Source organism: Columba livia, chromosome 4, assembly GCF_036013475.1.
Source record: "Columba livia isolate bColLiv1 breed racing homer chromosome 4, bColLiv1.pat.W.v2, whole genome shotgun sequence".
In the NCBI taxonomy this organism is placed as follows: Eukaryota; Metazoa; Chordata; class Aves; order Columbiformes; family Columbidae; genus Columba; species Columba livia.
Window position 1 is genome coordinate 67666151 of NC_088605.1, and position 18364 is coordinate 67684514.

The window sequence follows — 18364 nt, forward strand, 5'->3', positions numbered from 1 at the left end:
CTGCGGAATAAGTACAGGAGTCATAGTTCAATAGTGCAAGCTGAGCCCTGATCCCATCTAGTACAGTTATCTCCTTGCAATTGCAGATGCTATCCTCGCTTTATTTATTTTAAAGCGTATTTAGCTGCATTTGAAAATTTCAATGAAAATGTTGAAAGGACGTGCAAGTAGCAAGTACATCTTTGTGCATCACTTTATATTAATCAATGTGAAATGGTTGCTCCAGCTTAGTATATATTTCTGAAAGTAATCTAGGAGCTCCTGAGATTTATATTTTTTAAAAATGGTAAAAATATGAGTAAAGTAATGCTTGTATTCATAATGCACAAAATCTATTCACTAACATGAGAAGACTCACTGATTTTGATGAAGTTATTAACTAATGCAGCAAACAGGACCTGGTTTATAAACACTGAGCAACATACTCCCCTCCTTAACAGCTAAGCCCAAAAGAAAACAAAGAAAGATCATGTGTTATGAACATGTGCTGATAAGTTCCAAGAGCTCTTTCAGTACCCTTATGAGGTAAAAATGAACATTTCTTAAATCTCTTTGTGGTAGCACCACATTCAGTTTCTTCAGGTAATTATAAATCCCAGCTTCCTTAAGTCAATTAGGTATTAACTGGTTTTTTAGCTTTCCCTTGGGTAGTGTTGACAAAACACCTGTTTCAGTGGGCAGTCAAGAGAATGCAGCACCTAGCAGAAGGGACATATGAATACTTCCATAGTAGTTCAGGTCTCTCTTTTAAATCTTGATAGATGGAGAATTGAGACTGAAAATAAGAAGAGGCAAAATCCTGCTTTTTTTTTGTTCTAACTTTGTGAGACTAATTGTTTTCAAGTTCATATACAATAAACTTCCCAAGTGAGAGGTTTATTATTTCATTTTGCCATACAATGGTGAAATCTTTTTAAAAGTCTATCTGTGAACTGACTAAAACTAATAGACATAAAACAAACTTTGGAAATATGTGACATTTACATTGTCAATTATTTCAGCACTTGGAGGTGAACAAAGACTTAACCTAAATAACAGTCAGTTATAGGGGAATTATATTTTATTCTTCTGTGCCTCTTTGAGAAAATATGTATTGAAACATATTAATATGTATTTGAAAAAAAATAGCAGTATTTTTTATGTTAACAGCACATTTTACAGTCTTAAAAGTCATATCTATTGAGTTATATTTTAAGAGTGCACTGCAGAAGCATATCAAGAAAACATAGATGTACTGAACACATATTTTCTTCAAAAGGGGTTTCCTCCAAAGTATTTTTAAGTATATAAAACATATGGGCCATATTATAACGGTGTATATATATATAGGACGGGAAAAATGGAAAAGGAACATGTTTTGCTTTGCATTTCAATTGGGAGACCAAATGCCCTCATGGTAAGTTTTGAGCTAGTCTGAAGCAGAAATTCAGAGTCTATAATGTGTTAAATATGGCTTCATGGACAAAACGAATCCTGCTCCAAGAAGCATTTATCTTAATTTCTCCCTTTTTAGGTTTATTTTACATATTTTAATAAGTTATATTTAAATAATAACTTATATTTAAATAATTATGTAGTATGTGCTTGCATTATGCATAATTGTAAAAACATAAAAATACAGCTGTAACTCACTTTATCCTTTCTCATTCCCAGTAACAGGATCTGATGTTAATGAAGGTCAGTGAAGGGTCACTGCGTGTATCTAAACTCTTAGCTCAGCACTAAAGTAATTCCGGCATCACTCGGAAACTCTGGAGATAAAAAGTCTTATTTCCACATTGTATGTATGCTGCTGGTGGATTTTGGGAAGGACACTGAGAAATATTAGAAATGACTCATTCCATTGCTGCTAATGGGAAGGTGACACTTGGGTTAGATGGACGATGAAAACACAAACCAACACTGCTTGACTTTTCTTTCTGTGGTGTGCACTTAAATTTCACAACAGGGAATTGCAAAATTCTGAAATAGATGTTATTTAGCACTGTTTTCAGAAGATTAACTGTGAACAAAGAGAAAACACCTGCTACCACTCCAGATATAAAAATTAATAATTGGAAGAGAACTACCTGGATTATTTGTGATAGAATTTATTTAAACAACTGCATTTATAAAGCATTGTTTACCCCAGGGAACCTTCTATGCCATGAATGTCAGAGGAAATTGAAGAAGGTCATATATCTCAGCTCTATGAACCAGTTGTCCTCATTGACAGTGGATGTGTTGAATAAATAAGGCTTCATCCTGCTCTGTGGCAGGCTTACCTAATGTTGAGTGATTTGTAAAGAGTCCAGAATATATGTTTTATGTTTTATGATGAAGACTTTAATATTTTTTTCACCTTTTCTCTCTTAGATCTAAACCAAAATGTTAAACATTTCCGCTGATGTTAGCTATTTTTACAACATGTAGCCTGCCCATTGATTTTTTTTAGTAGATTGTCTCTTCAGCATGAGCACAGAATTAATCACATATGCAGACCTTCCCTTAAAGGACAGACTCAGTGAATCAAATACCAAAAAAATCACATATGCCCAGGGCAGTCAGATTAGGAACTGAAGTTCGATTTCTTAGCAAATTTGTGTTAAGACTGTTGGTTAACAAATACCATTTTCCATTTAATTTCTTCAAAGAATCCTTTTTGATATATACTTGCCTCTTTAAATATGCTTATTTATAGAACGGCTACACAAACCCACCTTTCACCTACTTAACAGACTGCAACATATGTGATGCTGGTTTTACTTCCTATTCTAAGCATCAGGAGCTAAACGGGCACTTCTGCTGTATTTGTAAGGCCGTGCTGGGGCACTCCGACTCTCACATCTGAGTCTCCCTCCCCGCTCAGGCACCACGTCTGCACGTGGTGTTGCACACTTGGGATCTGCTCAATGGTCCTTCTGGGAGAGGAATGTCAAGGAGTGCCTGGAGCTTGCTCATGGAAACAACATCAACCACAGCCCCAAACGCCATCACACTGCAACTGCATGAACAAGACTGTACGTTGTACTAGTTGTACGTTTCCAGGTGTTGCTGAAACAGTAGCAACACCATGAACAAATCATGTCTCCTGTCATCCCAAGTTCGACACATGGTACCCACGTAACCTACTTTACACACGGAGACATCACAGTTTGCAGACGTGTGCATACTATGAATGAACATACATATTTGCAGAATTAGAGCCTTGACCGAATGCAGGGCTTTATTTCGCTTTTAAAAAATATTTTTCAAACAAATAGCTCCACGCATTGCTATTCAAAAATCCTCTTTTTTCTGTGCAAAACTGTGATGCTCTTAAAATGATGTATAGTTAATTTGGATGTGTCAAAACTATCACAGTTGAAATAGCATTTTTTCCATTCACTATATTAAAAAAAAAGTGTTCACCAGTTTTGCGTGATTCAGCTTACCTTTCGGTTTTAAATGCAATTATTTCATCATGCCTGCATAAGTCAGTGTCAAGCACATATGCATCTGTGTATTGAATTGTTCCAGGAAATCAAGTTTCTTATTGCCTTGTTCCAGGAAATCAGGTTTTGTATTGCCTTATAATATGAACTCAGCTTGTTGTACAAGAAAGTACTTTACACTTCAAAAAAGGTTCTTCTATGATCTCATTACTGTGCGCACTGTGTTATGTGGTAATGGAAACCTCATCAATTACGGTCTGTTGAGTTACATCCTGTCTAATGCAGGGTCACCCTATGGAGCTTATACATAGTTACAGACAAAGGCCTCTTCTCTTCCATATAAGCACAAAGTAATTTTGAGTCAGACTTGGCAGGATTTCAGATTTCTGCTGTCCATGTTTGTTAAAAAGAATAAGATTAATGAATAAAATTATTTTATAAGAGCACTGACTTATATCCTAAAAATGTCGACTCATTATGACACCCATTCCATGGCTCATTTTGCACATGGAGATCTCCTTTGTGTGAAGCCTTGCTTCCTCTTCTTCTAATCCTGATTTCAGCCCCTCTCTGCTGCTGTTTATCTCACTCCGTGCCTACTAGGTCATGTGCATAAGTTTCTCCATTGATTCCAGCAGTTGACCTATTGGCCCCAGCATACTTGATTATATGAAGAAATAATAGTAAGAAATTATTAGATGGATAGCCTGAAAATCATTTCAGTACAACGTGTTGTGACTGGCTGTTTGGCTACATTCTCTCTGCTTTTACTTGTACTTTTTTCCTGGGGGAATTTCTCATATATTGCATTGCCTGAAGTCAACCCTTGCTCTGATCTTTCACATCTATGTTGCTATTTGACTCTAACCTGGTCAGGAGAGAAAGCAGGAGAAAATAACCTGGTTTAGGGCTATCAGTGGCAATAAAATGGGACTGACTCAGGTCTTCACTTGCCAATAGTATTTTAGCTGAATTCCACCAGCAGCTGGAAGTGCTCAGATTTTTTGAAATCTGTGCTGAGAGGATACTGTGTGAGCTGCTTGAAAATAAAGGTAAAAACAGCTTTACTGAACACAGGAAGAGGCTATTCGGTACATTTCGGTAATGGAAGCAGAATTAGACTGATTCTCCAACTGAATTTCAAATGCTTAGTATTAAATGTTTTCAAAATGCAGGACTACTATTTTTGCATGTATAACCCCCACATCAGATACCTTCACCTATTCACAAGAACCACTTATTGAAAATTAGTCCTCTGATAACTTGGACCCTCACACACTTTATGCAAAACCACAGTCAGCAACAGGGAAGAACTATCAAGTGCTTTTAGAAAGCTCTTAGGATAAAGGAAGCTCTTGTGTAAGTTTCCTTTTAAGCCTTGCATATATGAATGCTGCTGCTGTATTATGCAAGTATTTCTAGGATTTCCATTTCTCAGGTAACCTGAGGAATCAGTGCACAGGAATACAGCGCAGGACAGGGACGTTTGGAGTGGTCAGATCCGTTCATACCTATGAATTATTTATTATTCTTTGTTTTATCAACAGTTTAGTGTTGAGGCTGTACCATATCAGGAAAGAAAAAAGCAGCCAACCCAGTGGAATTGTACACAAATTAAGACGTGTTCTAGCAGATGATTTCCTACAGCTGCTCTCATGGAAGTTGTCAGGTATGCAGCACAGATTTGGTAATTGTGGTCGTGAGAGTTGTTCCATGGACTTCAACAGGACTGATGTCAATAGGTTCTACTGCTGTGCATAGGAGGTACAAACTAAACACTGAGATTAAGTATTGAAAATGTTTTGCAAAAGGGAGGATTGCTATGTAGTTCAGATAGAGCCAGTTCTTCCACTGTAATATCATCTTAATGGATGATTTTCTCTACCAATCTAGAAAGACCAAAACAAGCCTTTCTCTTCATGTAAAAATGCAGGCCTTGTTAAACACAGATTACTAACTTTAAATCCTGCAGTGCTGCTGCAAGAATATAACTAGGACAGTTTCCAAAGCTGTATTATTTCCTCAGCACTTTGTAACAATTTCTTTTTCTGAAAAGTTGGATACTCTAATTTCAGAACAAAAATTATACATACTGCCCAGATCCATTGAAGCCTTTTGAGGTTTCCAAAGACCTACTTGCTTATTTTCCTAATTGAGCAAACAATTTTTTCTTTCCTTTTCATTTCTAATTCAATTTGTGAATGAGTTTTCATCGGTTTTGTACAGCAAAGACAAAACTTATTAAGGCAACTAAATGCACTAAGGACATCTCATATTTGGCATATTTTTAAAGGTATATCGGCTATATCAGAATAATAAGCCTTTGTTTCTTGTTTATAAACACATGAAGGTAAAACCTACCCTTAAAGCATAGGGCAGTTTCATTTTAGTCACATGCGTAGTCTTAGCACTATTTTAAGTGTAATGTCTAAAAGAACCACAGTTCTCAAAACTGTGCTGTCTGTACATGTAACTATTGTTTTGTCTTTGCTCTTCCCAATAACTTTTGACCGATTGTGAGAGATGTGAGAGAGGTAGAAGTCACACAGATAATGAGCTTCCTACAAGTGTAATAAAAGTAGCCAAGCAGATGAGAGTGATTTTATACACAGGACCTGTAAGTGTCACAGCCAAAGGAAAAAACTGCACCATGAGCTCATGCAGTTCAAACACAAGAGAAACTGTATGGGGGAGACACTTGTAAATGGTCTGGCCAAGACAGAAGCTGCAATTGAAGTGCAAAGCATACATCCTATGAAAAAAAGCAAACAAACTGCACCAGTTCCAGTTGTTCTTAGAAAAAGGCCCCTCTTATTTACAGCAAAACTATTACCTATGTATTGAATGGAAGCCAGATTAAGTCCCTAATTTCTAAATTCTAACAAAAGCATTATTTCCTATAGCATTAACAGGCCTCACATCATACTGAAAGCTATTTTAAAACTATTAAAACAAATTAAGGCTTCTTCTCCTTATATGATTGCATCAAAAATAACAATCATGATAAAAATTGAAATGTTCAAATTTGAATCTGTACATGTGGCTCATTTGATTAAATCTGAACCCTGTCTTGGGGAGGATCATGAAAATTCTTCTTGATGCTTCTTTTATAATGCTAGATACTTCCAAACTTTTTCTCCTATATAGACTCCCTCTTTCCTCCCTGCCTCCTGCATAGTGTCTTTTGCAGCCTCAAGCACAAACACCTCTACCCTACATGAGGAATGAAAGTTCACTGCATGTAAGATGCCTGCAGGCCCACACACCTAGAGCAGATAAATGAAGTCACAACACATGAATATGTACCAGACTCAAAGCTTTGCCCGAAACGTTTTGCAGGATTCATCATACTCATCTGTACTCCTCTTCCTGTGCTGATCAGCAGAACCCTTCCTCTTCCAGGCTAGAGGGAAAAAAAAAAAAAGAGCTTACATCAGGGAAAATGAAATATTGCTGTTGTTGTGATGCCAAAAAGCATTTACAAGGCAATGAAGGTAGCCCTAACCAGCTAGGCTGAGCATGCTTTTAACCAGTCCTTCCAAAGGATAAAAGCAACCAACTTGTCACGACAGCAACAAATTTTCAGATAATTTTAAAATGGCCATAATGAGTTGCTTTGAGGCTTATGTCTTGTATATATTTGCATATTTTGAAAACAAACTCTTGCCTGTCTTCACAGCATCTAAACTAATAAATATACATATTCCCAGGAGAAAACTCAGAAAGAAGGAACAATCTGTGTGCTTATATCCTCAAAGAAGTGCAACGGATACATGTGCAAGCATAGTTATGTTGCAGTAGAAACACCAGCAGAGTAGTCTTGAACCATGTGAGTGATTAAAATACTAACTGTAATGTTGCAACAATAAATTAATCACACATGAACAGTACTAAAATGAATACAGGTAATACCAAACACTGCAGAACCTGCTTTACTTTAGCACTGGAGATCTTTTTTTCTTACAAACAAAATCTTAACTTGGTAAAGTTGCATTTTGCACTTCTTGAGCAGTTTGGAGGCTGCTAAAGAAAGGCCACAGTTTACTGGAGATACATGGGATCCTGCATGGGAAGCAGAAAGCACACTTTCTCCTCCTCTTTTAGACCCTAATAAAAATGCAAGGTTGTGGAAATAACTCACCCAGAAACCAGACTAACACTTCTCGGACAAAATATTAGAATGGAGAGGTGAATCTGTACAGACTCGCACTACAGACAAATTGCCAAAAAAGGGTGCATGCTCTATCAGGCACAGTTGGACTTTACAAAATATGAACATCATAGACTAAAACCAGAGGTACATTAAAAAATAATAACTAACCCAAACAGCGTGAGACAAAGAGGCAAAACTGACAGCCATCCTGGTAGAAAAGGAAATCAGAGCTGATCAGGTCGTGCAAAACTCCACAGCAGTTGGTAATAAGCAGATTACTATTCAGAGCACATGGAGCTGGGATAAAGCTAAACCCTCGAAGACATTTCACAGCATTTGTTTGCAGCCTCTTTTGTTTCCCGCAGACACGTCTCAGGCTCTCCCCATCCCTCTGCTTCTCCAGCCGCTGTGTGGGTCCTTTTTGTCCCTCTCTACCCGAAGCTGCGCGCCCCCGCCCGGGGCCAGGCTTTGCCCGGGCGCCTTCTGCTCTTTGTGAGGGTGTCGGAAGGGTAGGAACTCCTATAGTCGCGGGGCCGAGAGCAGAGGAGGTGGCTGGTAGGAGAACCCCAAGTTCGAGAGAGAAGCGGGGTGCAGGGCTGTAGCGGCACCGCGAGCGGCGATAAACCCGCGGGGCGGCGGGGAAGGCGCAGGGAGGTAAGGGGGCGGTGGCGCCCGGGGCTGGCGGGGGAGCCGGAGGGAGCTCCCGAGGCTGGGCTCCTCCAATCCCCGTCGGGGCTCCCGGAGCGGCTGCGGCATAGGACAGACACACCGCTCCCGCTCTCGGGAGGGCTGCGGCAGGTACCCGAAACACCGCTGCCGGCCGCACCGCGGGGCTGCGCGCCTCTCCGCGCCCCGCTCGCCCTGCCCCCGCAGGCAGAGGAACCGGGGGGAGGGCGGCAAGGGTGTGCTGCGTGGGGGATTAGTGGGACGCTGCGGCCCCGCCTTCCCTCTTCGCATCCCAGGCGCGATGAGAGGGGGAGATGGACCCGAGCCGGCGGGACTGGCACCATGACATTCGCCGGCTTCGTGGTGGCGCTGGTGATAGGGACGATCCCCGGAGCCCGCGGGCTGGGGCAGGTCTCCGTCAGCCTCCCGGCCGCCCGCCACCCGCAGCCGCACGCCCTGGCCCCGCCGCCGCCCCCCGCCGGCTGCCCCGCCGCGCTGCCCGGGGGCGGCTTCGCTACAGTCGAGCGCCCTTGGCCACCGGCGGCGCCCGCTCTCCCGCGGCGCGGACCGGCGCGCCGGGCGCCGCGAGGCCGCCGCAGCTCCTGTGCCCTGCCCGGCGCCGGCAGGCGGCCCGGCTGCGACTCTGGCAGCGGCCGGGGCCGGGCGGAGCGCGGCCGCACTGACTGCGAGCGAGGTGAGCGGGGCGGGGGCGCTCGGCCGCCTCGGGAGCGGGGTGGCTGCGGAGCGTGCGGCGGGAGGATGTGCGGTTGGCGCTCGGGACGGAGAGACTTAGCGGGGAGGCGAGACTTAGCGGGACGGAGAGCCTTAGCGGGGCGGCGACGGCTTCCCATCCCGTCCCCGCTTCCCCGGCGGCCGTCGCTGAAGGAAACGGGGACGGGCACCTCTTGCCAAAGTGAAAACAAAGGGTTTTCTGAGAGGAGACTTTAAACTTTTGCATCAGCAGCTGCATGGGAAAGTCGAAGGTTCCACCTTGTTTTATTCCGACTCTATTTTAGTACTAGGTAAATAGCGTTAAGCAGCTGTGCCCTAAGCACTCAGTAGGCTCAGTTAGCCAATATTGGCATTCCCCTTTTTGTAATCGGGTGCACTTCTCTGGGAAACACTTGCTCTATAGAAGTGAGTGGCACCAGTAAAGCAAAAGGATGCCTTGCTTTAAACGCGAACTGCTCATATAGCATTTCTTCCTTTTCCCCACACGCTCCTGGCTAAACCCACGTTGACTTCAGTGGAAGTTTTCACTGTGTAAAGACTGAACGGCAATTTCAGCATTTAGCCCCTGAGCAGCAGATCAGCTTTACATTTCATCAGTGCTGGCACCCCTCCACAGGGTTAAATATATGTATGTACAGTCATGTTTTGAATGACTTCAAATTATCTTTGGCATTGCTCTGGTATTATCTCCTACCTAAATAAGAATTATGTCCTATCTATATCTATACTAAAAATGATCAATGATAATTGTTGCAACAAAAATAAAAATTCCCTTCCTTTTTGCCCTCCTTTTACTTATTTTATAATATCACAAGGTCAGCAAGGAAGATGATAATTAATATTAATTATTTTGTTCTTGTGGAAGTTGGTTTTGGGTAGGTTTTCTTTAATTTGCTTTCAGATCTCTGAAGAGAATGGTTATCTTTCTCTTCCAACAATAGCCCTAGAAGATGTGTCAGATATGGAACTGAAAAAAACATGATAATTTGAACAATGAGATAATTACACACATTGGTATAAAATACCACATGAAGAGCCTATGGAAGGCTCCAAGGTCCACATTGATTTTTTTATGCATTAAAAAAGGCAGCTTCCAAAGCTGTGTTCAAATGTTGTACTCCTTCAAGAAGATAGGATGACGCTATGCATTACAGATATTTCCCTGGAAAGAAAACCAGGCAGCTGATGCCATTAAGGAGAAAACAGATAACTAGACACGGATTTAAAAAAAACAGAAGACTTCATGCCCTTTAACTGGTCTCAGTTTGGGAAAGAGTCCCACAGTTGCTTCTTAAATTTAGCCCATCATATTTAAAGCTATTTTCTGAATTCTTCAGTCTGGTTCCCAAAATGCTTTGGGAGGATCTTGGACTAATATGTTACAGTGAATAAGAATGTGGCATTTTATTGCTAAGAACCCAATCATGCACTTAATAAAGTAAATTCCAGAATCCCCTGTAAGTTCAGCATGAACTTCATTTAAGTAAAAAAAAAAAAAAAAAAGCCCAAAATACTGCATGATTTGAGTTCAGCTGTGTTTCTCCAGTCTCTTCAGAATGCTGCTTTTTTAGCCGAGAAAAAGGAAATCCAGGTTAGCCCCCGTAAAGAGGGACACCACAGCTACTGAGCAATAGCCAGTACTTTCTAATTGAAAGGTCATCTGCCACTGTTGGACTCAGTGGTAAACTCTCAGTGACATCAACAGGCCAAATGTCTGTCCAGAAAGTTTTGTGGAGGTAATACAAAAGAATTAGAGTGTGTGTGAGATGGCTTAAGGTGGAACATGAAAATAAATTGAGCCATTTTCCCAGAAATAAATATTATTTGAACACTCATCCTAAAGAATACTTTCTTACAAGAAGCAAAGGGATGCAAGTAAGGCAACGTTATGATGCAATTTATAGCTACAGAAGGACAGACTATTCAGAGAGAAACTCACTGCATCTGTTGCGTTAGTACATGTGCTAAGGAAGCCTAAGCTCAGTTGTTAGGCACCTGCAGTAACTAAATACAATACCATGTTCAAAGCCTAAACTGTAAATCTCCTGGCTTTTCTAGCTTAAATATTAAGAGTTAGCTGCAACATTAATTGGCTAAACTTGTGCATGGGTATATATTAAACTGGTTTATATTTAAACATTAACACTGAAAAATAATAATAAAAAGCACCTTTGCAATTATACTATGTGGTACCAGTCTAAATTCAGTTTTATAGTTTAAAATAATAGATTTTGGTGTTTCTTTTCCCTCCTTCTAAAATGAGAGACCTCTGGGTAATATTATCTATACATGCCTTGAAAGCAAGTAAACCAAATACATATATATAAAAACTTACCATGGTTAACCAAGGAAATAGAAGCAAATAAATAAGTACAAGAGTATCCTATATCCTAAGTCCAGTAGAATTTAGTATTTTAGCTACTGGTAATAACAACTTACCTGTAATGTATTCATGCTTCAAAAGAGAGGCCTACTTCAGTGCCTAGAAGCAACTGTTGCCACACAGCGTTTACATGGCATGTAGTTACAGTATTCTGTATGATGTGTTGCTCATGCTGTGTTGCTACATATCTAATTTAAAGCTCTTTGAGTAACTGGATTAACTATATTTCTTTCTTTTACAAAGGGGAAACAAAACAAGAGAGGGTGTCTTTGCCAGAAGTCACACTACCAGTCAGTGGCAGAACAGGAAATTAAATACACATCTCCAGAATTGCCAGAGTGTAGAGTTTTTCCATTTAAATTGCTTTTATCATGGGGTATTTCTACTAATGCAAAACAAATAATGCTTCACTAAACTTTTGTGAGAGAAGAATCAAGCCTCAGGCTCATAGTCCAAACACTAGATTATTGTCCCTACCTGTTATACTGTAGTCCAGGCAGTTGTTACAGTCTTTTGGAGTTTTGTTTTTAATAGGATAGAGTTAAAGAATAAAATGTGATGAAAAATCAAACAGGAATGTCTATATTTTCCTTCTAAGCAGCAGCTCTTCTGAAACCATTCCTATTACATGAGATCCCTCATTTTCTACAGCTCTGTACCACATACGACAATTGCAGTCTTTTAGAGCCCATTACATTCCTAACACTTCAGTGTATTTTTTCAGAGCCTTAAGCCATTGATCATTGACATGATGAATCTCACTGCTGCAGAGGAACCAATTAAGGACATTACACACTCAATACATACAATATTTATGAAACCTCTAATATAAGGATCCTTGAGTATGCAATAGTGCTGTTTGCTGAAGTTCTTATGATAGTTCTTGAAAAGTAGACGGATGCACCTTTTTTTTCAAGGTTAAAATACCAGGGGAAAATAGTTATAATTTTAGACTAAAAGCAGTGCTGAGGAAAGTGATGGGCAACAGCATTCACTGACCACAGTGAGCATCATCTATAGTTTTGCTGAAGTCAACAGGATGCATTTCTTTGATTTTAGCCAGGCCTGATCCTGGAAGAAAAGTTCCTGTTATTGGAACTAGTGTTAGATTGATCCTATATTACAGGTAGATTTTTTACAAGTACCTCATGCAAATTGATGAATTAGTTTAATTCTGAAGCTGAGGTAGACTCTTATATGTATTGTGAAATATCTCCTAGTGTTCTGAAATACTGTGAGCTCATGTGGCTACATGAGATACACAGAATGTATCAAAGGGAGACCCCCATACTTTATGTTAATTTGGACTTACCTAATTGATTCCTAGGCAAGAGAGATCAATTACCAGTGCAGGGCCTTCCTGTCGTGCTACCTCATGTTGGAACATGTTTTAAACAAAAACAGAAATAAAAATATCTGCTGTTTTTACAGATTTCCACAATTCAAAATACTTCTTTTGCTTTGCTTTAAACCTGCAATTTCAGAGCACCCACACCAGGGTGAAAGGCACAGGCAACTTCTATTTCTGATCTGTCTTTACCAAATCAGTATTTAGAGCCAAATTACAAATCTTTGATGTTTATGAAGAAACTACAGGCACACCTTTAGCCAACACCTTAAACCCCACTGCTGCAGCACTTACATGTATAGCAAAAGTGGAAGTGATTCCTATTCCTTTTGCACACAGTAACAACAATAATTGTTCTCAGTGAAATGTAGAAAATAAAATAGCGTTTGAAGTTACCCAGCAATTCTGGACATGAGAATGGTATAGGAAAAGAGGCCAAGTGCACCACTCATCCTGTTGACAGCACAATTCCTTTGAAGCTCTTCTGCTTTTTGGAGTTAATTAAAAGTTGGCTGAGAGGTTTTCCTCTCCCTTTTTTCCTGTGTGTCTCATCTTGAGCCTATATGGCAGGTGTTGTGGAGCAAGTCTCAGCAGCACCCACTGGCTACCCTTACTTCATTGCATTTGCAAGTATAACTTAATCTCTTTTAAACAGTGATAGCAGATAGGAAAGACTCTGACTTGGGCAGATACCAAGGAAACTAAAATTACCAGACTGTATGTAAACAACATAAACTGACTGTCAGTATCCTCGGCTAGAACATAATTAGAAGAAATGTATACATTTTTTTGAGTGTATATCAATGAAGGAGTTTCTGTCAAGGCAGTAGATTTGTATTCTTCAGTACACGGCTGAATTAAATCTGTTGTAAGACCACAGTATGTGTCCTAGAGCTGCTTAGTAGACCTGCCTTGTGCTCCTGTGCCCTTGTTTCTAATTCTTGTGGGGTCAATTCACCCGTCCTCATCCTGACCAGTGCTGAGGAGGGCATTGAGAGCTGTGGGCAAGATCCCTATACTCGTGTTCCCTGCTTTTGAGCTTGGTGTTGAGGCAGTGAAGGTTCGATAAGCACCTTAAGCAGGGGCTTGGCCCCTTATTTAGTTGGTGGAGAGGGGAAAGTGTGTTTCTTAGAGCATTGCTTAAAAGCCAGAGCGGATATTACTGCATTAGCTCTACTCACAATATCTTTAGTTTTTTTCTGCAACTAAAAGAGCTGAAAACTCCTAGTTTCAAAAAGTTGAGATGCTACTACATCTACAAATCCAGAATCCTAGAGCCTCTAATACATATGCTTAAGCCTGATCTGTTTCCTAATAATCAGATGCTCTTCTCCAGAGCTTCTTGTGCCTTAGGGAGAGCACAGAAGGCACTTGGGCACACATGTTGAGATGCAGTATGGGCTAGTGGTGTTAAAAGTAGCAGTAGAAAACTTGACCAGTGAAATTAAGAATTAACCAGTATCCTTTTAATCATGCTAAATATTAGTTTTCTTGCTGTCTGTGAAGTGTTTCCTGGTCATTTTAACAACACAAATGCTGATTATCTTGCAATTAAGACAATAACATGTTTTAAATAACAAGGTTGAATCATGAGTAATAAAGAGATACTTGGTAACACAGTATAAACATACCTGATGGCAGATAATCTTGGTCATCTTGCAATTCCCTGTGATCAACTTATACGACACACAGATCTGTGTTTCATTATGAAGTAAAATTATCTATTGGAAAGAAAAAATAAGCTGTTGAAGTGAAAATCTATATTTTAAAGTTCTCTTATATTATATAAGGTATCTGTTTTACTGTATCTCTTGATCTGGCAAAATAACTAGAAGGGGTCTGAATACCATAACATTTTGAGTAAACTATAGAGCAATAAAGTTCTCATTAGTTTGTTCTTTGATTTTTTTGCCACATAATTATGACTCGTCATGTGATATAGGTTGACACATTTCCAAGTGCATATGAAACAAAAAATACTGTGTCATTTTACTCTTGTTGGATACAGTGCTGAAATACTGAGCTAGAAACACTGAGAATGGACTTAGAAAAATATAGTAGAGATAGTAACCTTTCAGAGGGTTTTGAATTCTGACTTTTCTTTAAAAAAATCATTTTACTTATTGTTTTGTTTGAGGAGAGAATACTGGATTTTGCCCTGAATGCTTTAGATTAATCATAGCTGTAGAAATCCACGCTGTCCTATGAGGAGAGTGGTGAGTCAATGCAAGCAGCATGTTAGAATAATTATACTATATATTCAGTTACCTCTATTAAACAGCAGGCATAATAAAAGGTTTAATATCAGTTACATGTAGAAACAGGCTTTCTTTTTATTTCTTTCTAGATTAAATTATCAGGTAAAAATAAGAAATATTTTAAATTTGTTAAAAATTACCTTTAACAATCATCCTCTGTGTTTTCTATCTGATAGAAGCTGGTTCTTGATCATATTTTCTTGTAAGATGAACAGAGGTCTGTTTTCAATGGTACTGTCTTTCATAAAACATTGGTGTTCCTATAAACAGCTGTAAATCTACAGGAAAAAGGCAAACCAAAATATTTTGTTGTGACATTAGATTAATTATTTTAAAATCCCTCATTTTTAGTTTTTACCTATGTCTTTTCCCACAGGCACGATGACATAAGGCACTGTCCTTTCCAGTCATTTTTCCCTTCCTTACCGACTGATCCCAGTAGTGTCTTTTCCCACTTGAACAGGGACCACAGGTCACCAGGGTTCTTTAGGCAAGTGAGTGGCCAGCGAAAGGCTGTTTTCTTTGCCTAATGGTACATGTCCACAGTGAGAACTCTGTGCTTTCCAAACTCCCTTCCTGAGGCTTCTACTGGAGAGGCAAAGGATTTCAAACTTATCTAATTTTTAACTGCTGGTAAAAGAGTGTCTGATGTGCAAAAGTTATCTATCTCTTGTGCTATCTTTTGCTCTGTGTACATAAATAAATTCTTCCACTGTTGTCATTGGGAATTCTGTAAATACAGAAAATGAGCCAAATTCTGCCATGGAAACCTTAGAGGAGAATCTTATTCTTCAAGTACTCCCTTATTCAAATAGTTGAATAGAAATATTGTGTAATGTGTACTCAGGAAACACTGTATTGATTTCAGTAGGTGTCATGCAAGACTGTAAGCAATCATGTACAAGAATAAACTTATTTTTGGAGATGACATCTTCAAATTGCTTTCTGCTATGTCAGGAATCACTTTGCTATGACTGCAGTTGGTGTTTCCAGTGAAAATAATAGTCTATACAAAAGTCTGGTGAATACCAGAAATAAACAAAATTCTAGACTGTCTGTATGTGACAGAAAAACACAAAGAGAAAAATTATAAAGACAGATAAACAATGTGCAACATGTCTACAGTATTGTTATAATTAACTCATTAATAATCCTCTGTTCTGGATGATAGTTCACTCTCTAACATGAGTCGAATAAATGTTGTTTGTAATTTCCTGCACAGTAAGCTACTGCTGAGAAAGTAACAGGAGGCAAAAAGGAACACAGAAAGTTTGAGGTTAATTAATTCCTCAAGTTATTTGGCAGTTGTTTGGCTTGGTGGTTTTATAAAATACACTGAACTAAATTAAAACCAGAACATAATTTGAGAAAAAGCTGAGAAGAAAAATGGATCTACTTATATTGTTATTATTATTTACAAATACACGAACACATATACAGTAAAGTACAGGCACAAACACTGTTTTCTCCCATTGCAAAAAACTCTGCAAGCTGGATAATGGTATAGCTTCTAATTTTAAGTATATCACCGAGCAGAGACAGATGGATTAACTGAGATTTCAGGCAATACTAAAGCATACAATTAGGCAGTGTTTGATAATTTAACATAAATGCATTCTTTCTTGTTGAATTACTACTGTAATTACTCCTTTTTCTGCTTCTGTAGAGTTATACCTATAACCAGCTTTTTCCCACCTTTACCAGCGGCACTTGGCTGCCTTCAACAGCAGATGTGTCTGGCACCTCAAGTAAAACTACTGTAATACAAAAATGCAAAATCTACTCTAATTTTATTGCATTTATGTGTTCTGTAGTTCTCAAGAAGCAGACTCCCTCCTACACACACTTCTAGGTGATTTCTCATGTTTTTAGCTTGTTTTGTCTGAGAATTTGGTAAAGACCACTCATGAATTAATAGAACAACATCCAATGTTTTTCTGTCTGAGAACAAGTATGAACAAATGCATTCCTTTGGCTAAAATAAACTGCTGAAATCCGTGACATGCAAAATGTTACATGGGGCAGAGCAAAAGCTATGCAATCTGTGTGGTTGTTTTCTGCTTCCTTTAAATCAAATGCAATCATGTGGAAGATAAAAGTATAGCACTCATATCTATATATAGAGATATATATGTATGTATATATACACACACACACACACTTTTTCCTCATTTGGGTAGAGGTAACCACATTTAAATAATTATGTGTAGTCTGTACATACTTTCTTTTGGGTTAGATCTTTAGCTAAGTTGCAGCATCAGAAGGATCAGAAATGTGATATTATTTCAGCACAAAAAGCAAAATGTTTTCCTCATGGGAAAAATGAGGTTGTCTGCTTGTATGTCACTGTATAAGAATATTAGGTGTGCCAGAGCGCTGCTTAGAAGCAGCTCACCCAAAGAGCCCAAAGTAAGATGGTAATACATGAACTGGGAATTCTCTCTGCAGATGGGAAATCAGGTTCAGAGTCTCTTGTGTAGCATACATTACCTGAGCAATAGAATATCTTGGAGGCTTAATTTTTTTATTTTTCTTTTTGAGCAGGGTCAGTGAGACTCCAGGGTGGCAAGAATGAGTTTGAAGGTATAGTGGAGGTTTATTTGAATGGAATCTGGGGAACAATCTGTGGGAGCCACTGGGACAATAATGATGCAACAGTCATATGTCGACAGCTTGCACTTGGGTAAGTTTCAGTCTGACTAAAAAGTCAACTTTTTAAAATGATGTTTCAGCATAAAGGACAATATATTTTGCAAATCCTGAGGGCTTTTTGTGTTTTCTGATTTTTTTTTTTTGTTCGAAAGTTGCTGAATGATGAAGTTGTTCTTCCCAGAATCCTTCCCTTGCCTCAATTGTGTTATACTTCAAAGAGGCTGCTGTGAGAATCAGTAATTCATCTGAAACTGGATGTGGGATCTGGAGAAGAGCAGGCCCAGGGTAGATGCTACACTTTCAAAGTGAAAACTATGAACAGGTTAGAAAGGATTAGGACAAACAAAAAATGCTTTACTAGACCATCTGGGAGATGCCCATGAGGGCAGAAATATGAGGTCTGATCCTGATCTCACTTATGTAAGTGTCAATTAAGAACAGCTCCAGTAAGGTTACTGAATCTATATAAATGTAAATGTGGCCAGAATTAGGGTCCTAATCATAGGAAAATTCCTGGTTCTCAGGAGCATAAGGTTGCCCTGGTAATCATCTATTCCATCCAGACAAAAACATCTGGGACTTATCCTAGGTTTTTGGAAAATGTGGTATTTTTGTTGTGTACATCTTCACATAACTAGATAATCTGTATGGTTTACTTGCAGAGCTGCACATGAGTAACAAAATCCAAAACCAGACAAGCTTTGCAGCTTTACATTTTCATGGAAACATTTTACAGAGTTATAGTAATATAGTAATGTT

At 39.2% G+C, this 18364-nt stretch overlaps 1 protein-coding gene across 2 annotated transcripts in view; it reads left to right on the forward strand.

The window, feature by feature from the left end:
- The first annotated feature begins 8370 nt into the window (after positions 1-8370).
- Positions 8371-18364, forward strand: part of PRSS12 (serine protease 12) — a 45537-nt gene continuing 35543 nt past the window's right edge. Inside the window, exons 1-2 of one of the 2 annotated variants that reach the window (XM_065062759.1) lie at positions 8371-8926; positions 17498-17636. In XM_065062759.1, coding sequence (XP_064918831.1) covers positions 8575-8926; positions 17498-17636 — 491 coding nt within the window. In that variant the 5' untranslated portion in view covers positions 8371-8574. The remainder of the gene's footprint in view (positions 8927-17497; positions 17637-18364) is intronic. The other variant, XM_065062760.1, reaches the window with a different exon arrangement.